The 16968-nt window shown below is 42.6% G+C and overlaps 1 protein-coding gene across 1 annotated transcript in view; it reads left to right on the forward strand.

The window, feature by feature from the left end:
• The window catches only part of si:ch211-26b3.4 (connector enhancer of kinase suppressor of ras 2), a 67312-nt gene that overhangs the window by 38462 nt on the left and 11882 nt on the right, over nucleotides 1-16968 (forward strand). Inside the window, exons 10-19 of the mRNA XM_012922452.4 lie at nucleotides 1954-2081; nucleotides 2199-2410; nucleotides 4382-4468; nucleotides 5277-5485; nucleotides 10469-10506; nucleotides 10615-10657; nucleotides 12356-12404; nucleotides 12719-12891; nucleotides 15545-15618; nucleotides 15755-15826. Of these exons, the coding sequence (XP_012777906.3) occupies nucleotides 1954-2081; nucleotides 2199-2410; nucleotides 4382-4468; nucleotides 5277-5485; nucleotides 10469-10506; nucleotides 10615-10657; nucleotides 12356-12404; nucleotides 12719-12891; nucleotides 15545-15618; nucleotides 15755-15826 (1085 nt within the window). The remainder of the gene's footprint in view (nucleotides 1-1953; nucleotides 2082-2198; nucleotides 2411-4381; nucleotides 4469-5276; nucleotides 5486-10468; nucleotides 10507-10614; nucleotides 10658-12355; nucleotides 12405-12718; nucleotides 12892-15544; nucleotides 15619-15754; nucleotides 15827-16968) is intronic.

A 16968-nucleotide genomic window follows, 5' to 3' on the forward strand; every position in this document is an offset into this window, starting at 1 on the left:
ACTGAATTGAGTTGAATATGGCGTTACATAGCTTTATTCAATGGCATTATGTTGTTATTTTGATACACCAAAGGTGACTTTCCTGATATTTCAGCCGGGTCAAATACTGCCATTTCATTAAAGTGTGTAATATCAGAAATTACACACAAGGTGTCTTTTTGTGCCAGTGTGGGCGTCACCTGTTTTGGGCCAGTTCCACAGTCTCACTGTAAAGGACTGCTTGGTGTCGCATTTTACTATATTGGCACTTTTTAAAAAAAACTTGTCTACAACCAAGGAACAGGCAGGAAACGACACTCTGACATATCAGGCAGTGCAGCAGTGTTTGACATCCGGATGAACGATAAACGGCATGGCTTCCTGTGAAACATGGACGCTTTTTATACTCTAACACACCAAATTGTCTGCAGTGGATAAGGCCTATTGTGACTTGAAAATTACAGGCTCACTGAACTTAACTCAGTAAAAGAATCCAAGGAATGGTAAAACATTCAATTTAATAACTCCCCTTTTTTGAAACATTCTTAAGCGTTTAAGGCCTTTACTTTGTCGTGTGTGTGTGTGTGTGTGTGTGTGGGGGGGGGGGGGCTAGGAAAATTGGTCTGGGAAAGGTTTTAGTGGTAGATTCTTAGGTAGTCTAGAGTGGACACAGCGGGGGTCAAATGCTTTAAGTGTTGTTTTAACAGACTAGAATTTCTCCTGCTGTGTTACTCCCATCTCTCCCTACTTCTACCCCCAATCCCTTTCCCTTGCAGGGAGCAGTGGGCTGTAATCACTAAATTACTGTTTTCAGACTCAGTTCGAGTCACCAAACTGCACAGCTCCCCCACCTCTTTCCCTCTTTGTCTCTCGTGCTCTCTCTCACTCTCTAGCACTCTTTCCCTTTCTCTCTTTGTCCTATTTCATTTGCTTTCTCATGTCGTTCTCTTCCCAGCTCGCCTTCATTATTTATCGTGAAGCCGTCTTACTGTAAGCTGCCTTTATGAGTGGAGGGCTGTGCGGGAGAGAGAAGAGGAAGACAGAGGCAGCCTGGGGGATAGAGGCGAGGGAGAGAGAGGGGAGAGGATGGAAAGTTTGGAATATGAAATGAATTTGATTAATACGCTGCTGATGAAATGATGAAACCACGGGCTTTCGTAATGGGAGCACTGCCCACTTTGCCGTTGCTCAGGCTTCATATCTGTTTATCTGTCTTCACTTGTGTCGTCTCCGTCTAAAATGGAGCGTACTCCTCTGACAGTAAAACACTTCATTTTTCTAAATCTGTAAGCCTCTTCCTCAGGGGTGGAGGGGTGGCGGCACGAGCTAAGCATTTGCCACCCCCGACTGTTTTGTCTGAGAATTAATATAATTTGTTTATAAACTTGGACTGAGTCGCAGTGACATCAGAGGTGAGGCATCCTCTCCTCACGGAGGACTCCGTAACAAATGGGTGTCCTTGAGTCAAGCATAGGTAGGAGGCTACACTACTTTCCCTCTGTCCCCGCTTTTTCTTGTGGCACGGGATGCAGGGAGGGGTTTACAGAGGGGTGAGAACCGAGGAAGAGCAAAGAGAGCATGGGAGAAGGAGGGGTTGTCATGGGAACAGACGTGGAGAGGCCTGTGTGAACGAAGAGGCTTGAGACAAAATGACAGGGTGGTGAAGTGACTGAACTTGGGGTAGGCAGGTATTTAAAAAGGGAAAAACAACATAGGCGACATGACAGCGGTGTGGAGATAACGCTCTTGTTTGTGATTCGCTCTTAAAACAAATGCCAGGTGCAGCGCGAGCAGGATATCACAAATAAAAGGCTCCATTCCCTTGTAGGACCGTAAACTGTGTGCTTGTTTGTTTTTCTGTGAAGCAGGGAAAGCTCTAATGCTCACTTACTGCAGGTTGTGCTCTGAGATCCCTCACCATCCTCCCATTAAAGACTCGTCCTTTCTCTCTGTTCTTCTGTTCTCTCTCTTCAGCCGGTCCCGACCAGCCCCACCAGCACCTCACCTACACCCGGTGGAACTTTGGGCATGTCCAAAATGGATGCCCCCAGCATGCAGGACGTCTATATCCTCTCTCCTGTTTCCGGACTCTATAGCACCAGGTCAGCCTCACACACAGGCAGATGTCTGATGATGACCATTACATTGATTATTATGATACAACGATGATGAGTACACTCATGACAGCGGTGATGACAAGCTGTGCTGTCTCTCCCCAGGGAGGAGATGGGTCTGATGTCATGTGACGACATCAGCCGCTACAGCGTTAGCTCCCAGTCGGGCTCTAAAGGTTCAGAGGCGGTCAGTTACTACCTGGACCAGGACAGCGGTCAGTACTTCTCCTTGCTGGAAGGAGATGGACCGCCGGGACCTGACTATGACAGGGGTCGCAATACGGGGGTTCGTCGGCGAGATAAGACCCCTACCCACGGTAAGAGGTCAAGCGTGACCAGGCGGCATGGATGGAGCAGGAATGGCTCTGGGTCTGTGTTTGTAATGGGAAAAAAAAAATCATGCTTTCTCCCACAAGCTCTCTCACCTTTTCTTTTCACCATGCTCTCAGAGCTCCTCCTTATATGTTTGTTCATCACCCGCTTCATGGCTCTGCTCCTTTGTGTCATTTTCCGGCGGACACATGTGCCAAAAGCAAAACAAAATCACACGCCAAACAGTCAATCCAAATAAACTGTCTCCAGCTCCCTGTCTGCCCCACCACCTGTGTCCACCCTCGTTCCAGATCACTTCCAAAGCTTCCTGTAATGCACCCTTCCTCTGAGTTTATTCAGGCACAGCTATATGGCATGCAGGATGAGGGTCATTGAAGCTGAGTCAGAAGGCAACATTACTTTATCATCTCTTTAGCAAGGCAGTCTGAGAGCACAGTGGCAAAATGAAACTAATATTAGCGATTACATATGCAAGAATGTCCTCGTATGTTTCATGTGTCGTTTTGTGCCAGGCAAAACAGCATGACAAATCTTTACCAGGATGGTGGCTGAGAAAGAAATGATGGGTTAAAAAAATACCTGTCATGTCAGACATGAGTGCAACAGTATATACTTTAGCAATGTCAATAGCAGCTAACATGCTAGCATGGATATCTATACTATAGTGGAATATGCTAGCATTTTCTATACCTCCAAAGGCAAAGAGAGGGGATTGCTAAATGAAGTTGCAGGACCATGGCATTATGAACAGACAACATGCCTGATTTGAATTTAATCAGTTTCCCTTTCAAAGTAATCTTCTCGTGCACCTCTGGGCCACTTCCAGTGCAGCTGCTATTTTTAGATCGATGTTTGTTTTGTCTCTTCTGCACTGTGCACTTTGTGATCTCACCGTGGACCTCGATTTTTGTAGGAAGAAAACATAAAATTTTTGCTTCAAACTGAGCTGTCATCACTGGTGAAAGAAAGTGACCTGTGATACTGTTAGCTGTGTTCGGTTAGAGTTCAAGGTTTCAAGCACAACCAGGAGCATCCTCGTGGTTTTTTGCCTTGTTATGCACAGGTTGTGCAAAGTGACATGTAAAGCTATAAACCCAGCTTTCAACTGCCACATCCTGGAATACCTGCCGCTGAATATAGCTGAGTTTCTACGGTTTTTCAGTGGATGACAATAAATCTTATACCATTATGAAACATGTTTATTAACCCTTAAACGGGGAAACAGTTTATTCTGCTACTGATTCTCGTTTGGTGTCGTTTCTTGGATTGGATGATTAAAGTCTGAGATAGTGGCAATTTAACAGTTTATTCGTTTAACAAAGGGGGGCCTCAGTAGCTGTGGATAAACCGAACACACGCACAAACGCCTGAGACCTCCTCCTCATGATGGCCACCAGCTTGGCCCCACACTGCTGTGAGATGGCATCGTGAGTCACCCAGCAGGGTTGTGTTGTTTACAGAATATTTGTGGCCAACATTGTTTGGCATCGGCAGGAAGGATCTCGCACGTTTTCAGGTATCAGTACTGGACTGCAAATGATTGACAAAGCAGCCAAAGTCCTAAGAAAAACTTTGATAGACCTCAAGAAAGGCTGGAGAACTATTGCTCAAGGCCACTTTTAAAAATTGCACAAAAATCTGACTCCTTGGAAGCAAAATATAAAGAAATGAGTGACTCAAGACACCGTCAAGCTTTGTTGAAATACGAATGAAATTAAGTGACAACAAAATATAAATTCAGCCTAATTACGGGGCCTTACTCGACACTCGCCTTGCAAGCTGTGTAAGTCCCCCGAGAGTCTGCCCAACCCCCTACCTGCACACACCTTCGCTCCCACCTGTCTGCCCCACCAGCTGTGTCCCACTCTGTCTCTTAGTCGCTGCGTCCTGCAAAACACCCCACCTCCAGTTCCTCCCCCATAGCAGACTATCTGATTGATGATTGGTACTTCCAGGTGACCTCAGACCCGTTTCCATGCCTCCCGAATATAACTGGATGGCCGAGGCCAAGGAACCCAGCATGGGCAAGAGAGGGAGCCGAGGTACACACACACAAACACCTATACATGCTAAAGCACAGCCCTCACACACACTGTTCAGACTGGTGCTTTGCTTCATACTCAGCTCAACACATTTCAGCTCATCTTCTGGTTATCCATGGTGGTGTGGTTGTGTGAGGATACATATCTACCAGGTATGTATCTGACAGGGTGAAAAACGAACATAAATGCAAAGCGACTGCATTTATACAGCTGCCCTGGAAATGTGGATATTTCAATGTTCCCGATTTTACCCAGCTTCACCTTTTTTTGCGGCAATACTCAATTTGTATTCAGCTGGGGATCCACAACTCTGCCATCAGAGAGTCTATGAATAATATTAAAGCACAATACAAATGTTGGGGTTCTGCCCTTCTCCCTCTCCTTCTCGTTCTCTCTGTAACTTTTTCGTTTTCTAATATTTAAGTGTTCGGATAAGAAGCAAATTAGGTAAGATGCATTGTCTATGTGGAGCCAAAGCAGTATAAAACTTTCTGTGACCAACAAGATTTAGTTGTTGTGGTGCCTCCCAAATCAACATAATCACTGCAGACAGATTAGATGTATGTCCCCAGCTGTGGCGCCATGTCAGATGCAACAGCTCTGAGGCACTTTTATCCTTTTCTGTTGGGTTTTTATCTGTAAGGGTCTATTCAGTCTTGTCTGTTTCCGCTCTGCTCAGGGCTTCTCCTTTGGCTCTTATATGCTATCTCCCCCCCTCTGTGGTTTTCCTCTTACTGTCATCCAATCTATCGATCCTGTCCATCATCTAATGTCCATGTCCCTTCAATCCCCCTCCTCTTCCATACAGATTCAGACAACTCCCTCCTGCGCTACCTTAGTGACGACAAGATCCTGGTGATCGAGGAAGAACCCGAGGGTCCGAGCAGAGAGAGCCGCCGGGATTCCACCAGACGCTCGAGGCGTAAGAGCCGTAATCCCAGCAGCCCTAGTTTTCCCATCAGCCCCTCCATGCTGTCCTCCACCCTGCTCCTAGACCAGCCACCTGAAGCTTTGCCTGTAAGTACATTAGTTTTGAACGTTTATTGTTGCCTTTAAATACAGGGCGAGTAAGTTTTATCCACCTTCATCAGGACACAAGCTATTTTAAAACAGACTGTGTCCAAGTGAAACAACTGTCCCATAGTCAAACCAATTTAGACTGACATTCTTGATAGAGCCTTATAGTCATATGGAGAACATATAAAGGAGCCAAAGAGAGGGGAAGTCCACTTTGCTGTCAGCACAAAATTCTAAAGCCAGCATCTGATGGCATTTGTAGACATTAATGAATGCATGACATTTGTGAAGGCACCATTAATCCTGGACGTATACAGAATTTTTGGAGCAACACGTGCTGTCATCAAGATAATGTCAGTTGAAGAAGAGGAAACCAAAACACATTTACACATCTTAAATCAGCATGCTCAAAACACAAAGAGCTTCAGGGTTAAAGTAACCTGCATTCAAGAAAACATAAACTTTTCAAAACTAAATTAAGTGGTGCTGGAGCCTATCGAAGCTGGCAAGGAGCAAGAGGCACACAGAGATGGAAAACCATTCATCCTCACATCTACACCTAGGGCCACGTTACAATCACCACTTATCTGTGGACTGGGGGAGGAAACTCAGGCCCGAGCCGGCCAGTGGATTCGAACCCAAGGCCTTCCGTTGCTTCACTGCTAACCAGAGTTGCTCTATCATCGACAAAAGTAGCAATTATTGTTCAAAAAGTAACAAGCAATTATATTTCTGACTTGATTCTTGATTTTCTGTTTCCTGATAATTAATTTCCAGATGTATTTGATGTCTGACATTAACCATGGAAGAGAAAGGCCTGGTACTGATAGAAAGGTGCACACAGAGCATCACAGTTTGTTGTTGTCCAACAGACAACAACACGTGAGAGCATGTGAGCATCAGAACTGGACCACAGAGAAATGGAAAAAACATGATGAATCGTGTTTTCTTTTATATTTCGTGGATGGCCAAGTGCATGTGCGTCACTTACCTGAGGATCACCTGGCACCAGGATGCACTGTGGGAAGAAGACGAGCCAGCGGAGGCAGGATGATGCTTGGAGTAATGTTCTGCTGGGAAACCTTGGGTCCTCCCATCCATGTGGATGTTACTTTGACCTGTACCACCTACCTGAGCATTGTTGCAGACCATAAACACCCTTTCATGGAAACTGTATTCCCTAAAGGCTGTTGCCTCTTTCAGCAAGATAGGGCGCCCTGCCACAAAGCAGGAATAGTTCAGGAATGGTTTCAGGAGCACAACGAGTTTGAGGAGTTGACTTGGCCTCCAAATTCCACCGATCTCAATCAAATCGAGCATCTGTGGGTCCACCCTTCATGATCCATGAAGCCCCTACAGGGTTTTTACAGTCTGTTGCTAACAACAACGGTGCCAGACACCACAGCACCATTTCAGGGGTCTAGTGGAGTCCATGACTCGACCAACACATTATTAGGCAGGTGGTCAGAATATTATGCCTGATCAGTGTATTATTCAAGTTTGAACATTTCCTAATAAATATGTTATTTACTTTGTTTTACTAACTTTTTTCAGACTACAGTGCTCAGCTGTTTAAGATTATTGAGCCATTTTTAAACACTAAACTACTGATAGACACCAATTTAAAGGTTTACACCAGGGCCGGTGTCCTGCAGGTTTTAGATCTCACCCTGGGTCAACATACCTGAATAAAATGATTAGTTCATTACCAGACCTCTGGAGAACTTCAAGACATGTTGAGGAGGTAATCTATCCATTTAAATCAGCTGTGTTGGATCAAGGGCACATCTAAAACCTGCAGGACACCGGCCCTTGAGGCCTGGAGTTCCCCCACCCCTGGTTTACACCATTGTTAGGATTTACTGGTCTTAGGACTAGGTTTTTCTAAGACAGGGTTAAGAAACGCACTGAAACAAAACACCGACGTGTTACCTTCATTTTTGTTAACTTTAATGCTTGTGTATTTCTAGCCAAACCTTTCTCCTTATTATCAAACATCAGATATGTCTGGAAATTAAGTATCAAGTGCTAAAATGATCAGAAAATAAGCAACAAGCAACAAGAGTTTGGAGAAACAGAAAAGAGTTTCAGAAGCGAAGCAGAAAACTGAGTGTAGCGGAAGCTTTATTATTAGTGAATAACATGGCACAAAGCTGATCAAAAGCATTAAGTCATAACTACAATTGCTTGTTCTTATCATCAGAGGCATCTGGGCCTCTGAGAAGGGACCTGCCGGTGGCTGTAGGACAGGTCGCGGTGTTCGCACCTTCTGACATGCTGTCGGTTGTGTTTGTGTGCATTTGTCAGGTAGAGGACACAGAGGAGAGCGACAATGATAAGTGTTATTGCACGGCCGTCAGCATCGCCCATGACGGGAAAGACAGTGACACCGAAGCACTCCCCTCCATAGCTCATATGTTTCTCCCGTGCGCAACAAGCTCACGTGCACGCGGCTACGCGCAAAACAAACGAGCATACAAGGAGGGCATTTGTATGCAGGGTAGCCATCTCACGACTCATCCTAACTCATCCTAATATCCCCCATCTCCTCAGACACGCCTGGGTCTAAATAGGAGTTTATTCTGAATAAACACACACGCTCCCGTGCGCACACACAGGAGCACGTATCCCTGTGAGTAGGTGTATGACTCAGCATCAGCTAGACCAATTACAAGCTCAACTGACAGACTGTGCTTAAAACACTACGCACGCAAACACAAACACGCACACACACCACACGGCAAGCTAACAGCTTAGCTCACACCGGCCCTCTCTAACCCTCTCGGCTGCGTGTTTCTCACGGTGGTGAGTCATACCTGTTTGGTGGGACATGAAGTATACCATCCTGCACTAACAAGCATATGCTAACCTAAATGACCCGTGGGTTTTGTCTGTCTCATTTCCTCTGTCTGATTCGTTTCTATCATAGCAACAGTTTGGCAAATGTCACACAAACTGAACGGCAGACATTTAGAAGATTTTTTGTTTTGTTTTGTTTTTTAGTTTTTGCACATTTTTTACACTGCATGCCATTAGATTGCCCATACAGGTGACGTATTCTTCATATCATGTACTGTAAGATGTGCAGTGTATAAGGCTAGCAAAAGAACGTGCAACAGTACTTGTGTTGCAAAATCTCCTGGAAGACTGCAAGGATTATGAGATAATGAAACCCCGACTGAGCCCCTGCTCTCCAGCAACAAATGCTCCTAATGATCTCGTCGCACTGTGGCTCAGGATCTGAGGATCCCTTGAGCACAGAAAGCTTCACAAGTAGTCCCATTTGTTTAAGAAGAATATTTTGTGATAATGGATTTTTAAAAAATAGATGTTTTTAAAGGACACCACAAGTGAATTCACTGAGCTGCAACTAGATTTTTATAGTTAGGTCCATACGTGTTTGACATTGTCATAATTTTTGTAATTTTGCCTCTCTACACCACCTCGGTGAATTTTAAATCCAACAGGCTAAATGTGGTTGAAGTGTATCCTTCAACTTTATTTCAAGGGTTTTTTTTACAAAAGTACTGTATTAACTGTTCAAAAATTACAGACATTTTTCCACGCAGACCTGCATTTTCAGAGGCCTAAAAGTATTTTGGCAATTCACTGACAAGGGGTTTTGCTGCCAGATGATCTTCCTTCATTATTCCATAAACAATTAGCCAAATTATAGATTAGTATTGATCTTATGTGTTCAAGGGGTATTTGGTAGCTTTTCCCTGAACTCTTAATATGAGGTACAAAGAGATGTTAATGCACATGAAGGAGGGCCTTATTGGGCTGAAAAAAACTATTTAGGAAGATGGGAAAAAGCTTCTAGTACAATCTGGTTATTCTTTAATATAAGGAATGCATTGGAAAACTCAGCAAGAAAGACCACAGGAGACAACTAAAGACTGGAGGTTTCTTTACTTGGTTGGCTTCACAACCTCTAACCAAGTCAAGAAACCTCTTGAGGAGGAAGGTGTGTCATTGCCAAAGTCTACAATCAAGAGATGCATTCATGAATAGAAATACGGAGGGTTTAACACCAAGGTGAAAACCACTGATTACACATCTAAGAGAACATCTAAAAGAGTTTGACCACATCCTCCATCTAACATGGTGGAGTCAATATTATGTCATGGCCATGTATGGACACCAGTGACCCAGACTAGTGTTTATTGATGATGTGACGTCTCATAGAAACAACGGGGTGAATTGTGAAGTGCGCAGGGCTGCACGCTCTCTCCTCATATTCAGTCGAGTGCTGCAAAACTGATCAGGCAGCACTTCACGGTGCAAATAGCGAGCGTGCTGCAAAGCCAAGAGATTCACAAGGTCAAGAAATGTGACATCCTTCAATGACCAAGTCAATCAATGACAGCCAAAGAGAAAAGTGGCAACAACTGCAGTAAAGGCCTGGCAAAGTCTGCACTTTAATAATTGTTTGGTATTTTCATTAAAAATCCTCTGCAGTGGTGCATGAAGCAAAATTACAAAATTAGCATTACTGTCCAAATACTTATGACCCAAACCCATTGCTTAAGTAAAAAAAATCAAAATCCTACTTTAGTGGCCTGGGAGTATACATTTTTTAGGATCAAAACATATTTAAAGTGGTTACAACAAAGTGGTTTATAATGCAAAATGTCACTTTTCAGGAGCATATATCTGTTATATTACTGGGACACTCTCCCCCTTCAGGTCATTATGTTTGTGGTGTTATAATTGGGAGCAATTCTCGTAACACTGCAGTTAGCCACAAATAGTTTCCCTGCAGACTTGACTGCAACATAAAACAATTCAGTAAAAAAAGGCAGTGCAGCGCTGATGAGTCTTGATCCTCAGCTTTGCTGTGATCCTCACGTTATAGAGTCTTATAACTGTGGTGTTTTCATTTTAGCTGTTATTCATTCATTTATACAGTGCAGTGTAAATATGCGTGCAGAATTATGGAAGGTTTCAGAGGTTATTTAATGATTTTTATTTATTTTTCAGAGAGGTGCAGACACACTGAGGGCAGACACAACAGACAGGTGAGTTTGTGTCCGTGGTTGCTTGGCGGTTTCACCGCTTGCTTGTGATTGGTGGAAGAGGTTGTGAGAGTCATTTGTGCTGACTTTCAGCTCTGTGCCTTCTTGCAGGTACTCGGGCTCAGGAAGCTCGGGAGCCGCCTCCATGAGGAAGGTGAGGGGGAAAACAGTGCTAAGGGGACTGGCTTTATATTTTCTTAACATGCTTTATTATGATGGGATTTTTCAAGCAGCACTGCCTTCAGTATACTGATTCTGACTCTGGCACCATTTTAATGAAGTGACAGTTACATCAACAATCTCCTAGCAACCGCATCTCGCTGTTACACGGAGATCAATTATGTCTTAATCGCTGAACATACAGCCAGACAGGAGCAGGAGAGATTTCTGAGATTAAATCAATTTAGCACTTCTTTAATTGAATAAAAAGATAACAGTCGGGTAAGTTGAATTGGTTTCCATTTTTAGGCTACTGTGGCACAGGGAGCTGCTTTAGTCATTAGCCCCAGTCTTTTCTCTAAAGCAACATGAGTTGTCGTGTACAGTGACTAACCTTGTTTGACTGTAAACAGACAAACAAATAGCTGCTAGGCTTGTTCATTTGTGTTAGTACTAATGCTATCACCTAAACACGCATTAGCTTCTTTGATCTACAGTTTTTTTATATAGAAAACTCTTGTGGAAAAATCATTTGGGTGCAGCAGGCTGACCTTAAACACCTATACATGACTGAGCTTGACTGAGAGTGCAGACAAAGGTCTGCATGGATAAAGTCCAACTCTTCTGAGCTTCAGAGTTTGGGCCACAGCCTTCTGGCCAGCTGTACAAACATCCAAGGATCAAAACCAAAAGAGCAAAAAAAACCTCATTTATTCTCAAGGCGGTAGTCTAGCCACTGGTGTCAAACTTGGACTCGGGTGATGGAATGCACAGATATATAAAACAATTGCATTTTACTCTATGCAAATCATGGTTTACAGCTACTGACATCCAAAAGGGACTGAAAGAATCAATTTATGTCCACTGTGATCGACCATCTTTGAACAGAGGCGGTGGCTTACGACACCAACTGTCTGCCATCTATAATCCAGTTCTGAGATCCTTCCCCAGACGCCTTAACGCCCACTCACATCCTGGGCCATCTGACCTCAGGATATCACATGATAGGGTGGGGTTAGGTTTCACAATGAGCTCACCCGAAACCTTGGCTGCTTGTGACCTACACCCGTTTTCACACCTTGGCTCATGTGATTAGGTAGAGGATCATTAGGGCATCCATTGTCCCTCTTGAGGAGGGGACACTCCCACAGGGCTTAAATCTGGGACTCTCCACCATTTGACCCTAGAACCGAAGAAGCTTCTTGGATGAGAGGTGAAACGTCTTCAAGCGACTTAAAGAAATCCAGACGCTTTTCTTTCCAAGCTCCTTAGACTTTTCATTAGATAGCAAAATAGCTCAATTTAAACATTTGATATGTTTCCTATGTTCTGTGGTGATTAAAACATACCTTTATGAGACTTGCAAATCACTCCAATCCACTTTGACATTTTATACAAGATCCCAACTTTTTTGGAGTTAGACTTGTATTTTATTAATTTACTAAAAGTCTAAAAGAAGAGCAGTCCTGACCTCTTTGGCACACAGGTTATTACTGATTGTAGGTCACTTCCTGCTCTCTGGTAGGTTTAGCCTTGTGCCCTGTGCCTGTAATCCTCTTTGGAGTGTGCCTGATGAAAATTTGAAAAAAATCAGCTAAACATTGCGGTGTGAGCTAGCCGCTTAGCTGTGTGGTACATCCATTAAACAACCACAGACTTTCTCTCTAATATCTTTCTTTTTTCCCCCATCTAGTCTTTCCATTACACCTCCCTAAGAACGAAAACCAAAAAGAGAAGTAAAGGTAGGTACTTTTCTGTTTTATTTTCCAGTGTAGGATCTTCACAGTAACACACTGCAGTGCTGCATGCATGGGAGCACTTGAGGCCCCCGTGATTTACCCTGAAAATGTGTCTAAACTCCAGACATGATCACTCATCGCTGTGAGATAATGACAGGGATTAAAATTCTCCCAGAGATAAAGAATAGACTCCTAACATTTGAATTTCATTTGTTAGCATTAGCAACTTCAAATACTGATTACATGTTAGCACACACAGAGTACTTATTTTCACTGTCAGACCTTCAGGATTCTTGGTCTTTCTTCTCCCTCGCTAGGTTCCCTCACTAGTGCCAGTCGAAGGAGAATCTCCTGTAAGGATCTCGGCCACGGTGACTGTGAAGGCTGGCTATGGAAAAAGAAGGACGCTAAAGGCTACTTCACCCAAAAATGGAGGAAGTACTGGTTTATCCTCAAAGAGTCTTGTCTCTACTGGTACACCAACCAAAACGTAAGGCATTACATTCAAAAACACAGCAATTTCGCTGTGCTTATTGTTGCCAGAACTAATGAACACTAGCTAGTTGTCACAGTTTCAACACAAAACTTCACCAGTCCACATATGAAGTGTAATACAGTGTCTGATACAGATACATTATTATATTTCAAATGACTATAATGGCTCTCTTTCAAATTAGAGACCAAATTAGATTTTTGAATAAAAAACAAAAACACCATATGAGGCATTATTAATAGCATATAGCAATGAGTGCTACAGGATATTAATGTTAATGATTTTCTCTTTAGTTTTGAGGCTTTTCTTTCTTATTTATGAGGTTCTGCTGAAATCAGGTTTACATCTCCTCTGTCTGTTTCAGACAAACATTTGACAAAACATCATCTTACTTGCTTTCATTTGGCTGTTGTCACAGGCTGGGACTCCGACCCAGCACTCTGAGTTTTTCTTTGTATTTTTTGATATGTTATTAGTTTTTGTGTTATTTCCTATTTTGCCTTTAGTTTAGGCAGTTATTGGTTATTGTTCCTGGGTTTTCTATGTTTTGGGGTTTGGTATTTATTCATCACGTATTAGGTCTGTTAAGTTGTGTTGTCATGTTTAGTTTTAGTATTTCCTGTTTTATTCTGACAATGTCATGTGTTCTCTGTTAATTGTATTTAGCTTTTCTCTCCTGGTCGTGTCATTAGGTTTATGGCTGTCAGCTGTTTCCCCATATGTTTCCACTTCCCCTGATTCACCTCATGTCTCTATTTAAGCCCTTTGTTTTCTGCATGCCATTGTCGGGTCGTCTGTTTATTCTGCCCTAGTTCTAGCCTGGTTCTGTTTATTTTGACCTCGGTCTTAGTTATGATTTTCATCTGTTATTCATCATTAGTCTTAGTCATAGTATTTGCTGGTTATTTTCCATCACAGTCATAGTTTAGGTTTTGGTCTCAGTACCGTTTAGTGTTTTGTTTCTTAGTGTTTTGTCAGTTTACTTTGGTTTCCTGGTTTACTTCTGCCGTCATCTAATAAAGGATCACTTTTCTGCTCAAACTTTCAACTACTCGTCATCATCTGCTTTTGGGTCCTGTTTCCACACACATCGGCGCACCCCGCCGTGACAGCTGTGTTGTGTAGTTTTGGCTATAGAACCAGCCAAAGTAATAATGAGGATACTAGTAAAAACAAGAAGCCAGGTGACACATAAAGACAACATGCAGAACCAGAAGTACACCGACACAAAGATGACTTGTCAGGTGATTTGTGAGGTGACAGATGTCGACGGTCTGCCTGTCCGTGCTGGAGTACAGTTCAGAGTTGACATGAACCTTTTCATTTGACATAGAAAGTGTGCATGTGACCATAATTTTAATACAAATGGAACCCCATACTGTTCCTGTAATGAAATCTTCTCATAAAATCAAGAAAAAAAGGCTAATATCATTTCTACATCTCTGTCGCAGTGTCTTATAATTGGACTGCAACTAGGAAATGCATAATTTAGTCAATTAAAATAAAATAATACTTTTTTCAATTGAAAATTTTCATTACAAAAAAAATGTAAACAAAAAATTAATTTAATGTTTTACAGCAAAGTACTGAAACAATTTCTCGCTGATTTTGGTCCGTATTGACATGACAGCAACACACAGTTGTCTGTGAACGATATCTGGTGAATGTGGAGGCCATTTAATAGTCACGTTTAAGAAACCAGTTTAAGATCATTCGGTTGATCTCATTATCCATCAGAAGATGGGGACATTGTGGTTATAAAGGGATGGACATGAACAATACGCGGGTAGGCTGTGGTGTTTAAACAATGCTCTCTTGGTACGAAGGGGCCCAAAGTGTACCAAGAAATCCTCCTCTACACCACTACCAACAGATGAGACGAGGCAGGATGGATCCATGCTTTCATGTTGTTTATGCCAAATTATGACACTGTTATCTGTAGCAGCAGAAATCGAGACTCAGGAGACCAGGCAAATTCTTTCCAATCGTCTGTTGCCCAATTTTGATTAGCCTGTGTGAATTGCAGCCTCATTTACCTGTTGTTAGCTGACAGGAGTGGCGCCGGGTCTGGTCTTCTGCTGCTTACTGTTGCCTTCCTATCAGCTCAAAGTAGTCTGGCTAGTCTTCCACTTTTGACATGTTTTCGCTTTTTCAGACTCCTTAAACCCTAAAGACAGCTGTAAGGGGAAAATCCCAGTAGATTAGCGGTTTTGCACCAACGACCATGCCATGGTCAAAGTCACCTAAATCAGTTTAAATGAGTCACTTAAATGAACTTCAGCAGGCTGTCTTGACCATGCCTACATGCCTAAATGAACAGAGTTGCTGCAATGTGGTTGTGTACCTAATAAATTGACCAGTTAGTGTATATGTGAAATATTTTGAAACCAAAATCTCATCGAGACGAAATTAACAGTGGATGAGTTTGTTTATGCAGAAGATTTTATCTCCATGTTCTGGCTATGATAGTCATAGCTTGTCTTTTTAATGTTAAGTGGGAAAAGGACTTTATCCCAGCCAATGTAAACAACATATGTTATTTTCATATGCTTGACTAGAGTCTTAGTATCCCAAATAAAATTGGTATGCATGACATTTTGTTCTGTGTGTTGATGCTGTACCACCACTCTCCATCTGTCTCTGCCTGCAGGATGAGAAGGCTGAGGGCTTCATCAGCCTCCCTGAGTTCAGAATAGACCGAGCCATAGAGTGCAGACGGAAATTGTGAGTGTCTCTCACATGTCGCCAAAAATTACTAATCAAGCACATGTGCGCTCACCCACACAACGTGAGCACGCACAAACCCACTGCGCACACGCAAAAACACTAATCAGTCCTTCTTCTCCCTGACTGACTGCAGTGCCTTCAAAGCCTGTCATCCGAAAATCAAGAGCTTCTTCTTCGCCACAGATTGTCTTGAGGAAATGAACAGGTGAGTTACTGTGAATATATACAAGTTTCTGAGCGTGTGTGGGGTGGTGTTTTGGGTTTGTTTCTTTAAATATGGACCAACGTCAGAGACAGGGGACGTCACGTGTCCTTTAATGAATATTTTAATGGAGTAAATCAAGTTTACACAGGGAACAACTCACCAACACAACTCTAAGCATGAATAAGGCATGAACTTGGCCCTCCTTTGTTAAATGCTCTTGTTTGTGTGTGTGTGTGTGTGTGTGTGTGTTGTGTGTGCTTACAAGAGATAGATTGTAGAGATATATTTGCAGGAGTGCTATCTGATGAGCTCTAATTATCCACACCTCTCCTCAATGACATGGGGAGATAATTGGAAGAGAGTAATTAATCAGCTATATTTGACTTCCATACTTCATCTGGAGTGTTCCTGTGTGAAAGTGTTGTTTCACGCATTTTCTTGGGCATTATGTGTGAAAAGGTGGGTGTTAGCATTTTTCAGCACTTACAGTGAAGCTAAATTTAGATCCTGATTCTTCGTGGTGGTTCACAAAGTCCTAAAAGGTTTCTGTTTCCCTGTGGAATTCATCCATGTATCCGTCTTAACCGCAAATCGAATTCAGGGTTGCTGGATGAGAGGCCAGTCTATCAGGCAGACAACCATTCATTCCAGTATCAACACCTACTCGGGATTAAACACTGAAAACTAGCCAAGATAAAACCACATCAATAGAGACATTGTTCCTCAATAATATCTGAATGGTTTGTGAAACTTATTCCAAAGCTTTGAACATAGTGCGTATCATAACAAATGGTTGGTGGTAAATGTGTTATTAAAAAGCGCAGAATAAAGCTTGGCGCTACATTTTTTTTTTAATCAAAGAAGAGGAAAATATTGGATTGTGAGGAACTATTTTTATATAAGGATTAATACGCGGTAATAGCTATATGAGCTATTAGCAGAAAAACAAAAATACAAAACACAAATGCATAATTAACATGACTTCAACAACTGGTTAAAGAAGGCTTGTTTAAAATGCTTTAAAGTTTAGCATTTTTGCTGGTGATACCTTGTGTTTTGGTCTATTTTTGTTTTTAATTTAGATAGAAATCACCACATTTACATGAGAGCATTAAGCTATCGGCTAACGCTAGCAAGTCGGT

The sequence above is a fragment of the Maylandia zebra genome, linkage group LG2, assembly GCF_041146795.1.
Source record: "Maylandia zebra isolate NMK-2024a linkage group LG2, Mzebra_GT3a, whole genome shotgun sequence".
NCBI classification, from domain to species: Eukaryota; Metazoa; Chordata; class Actinopteri; order Cichliformes; family Cichlidae; genus Maylandia; species Maylandia zebra.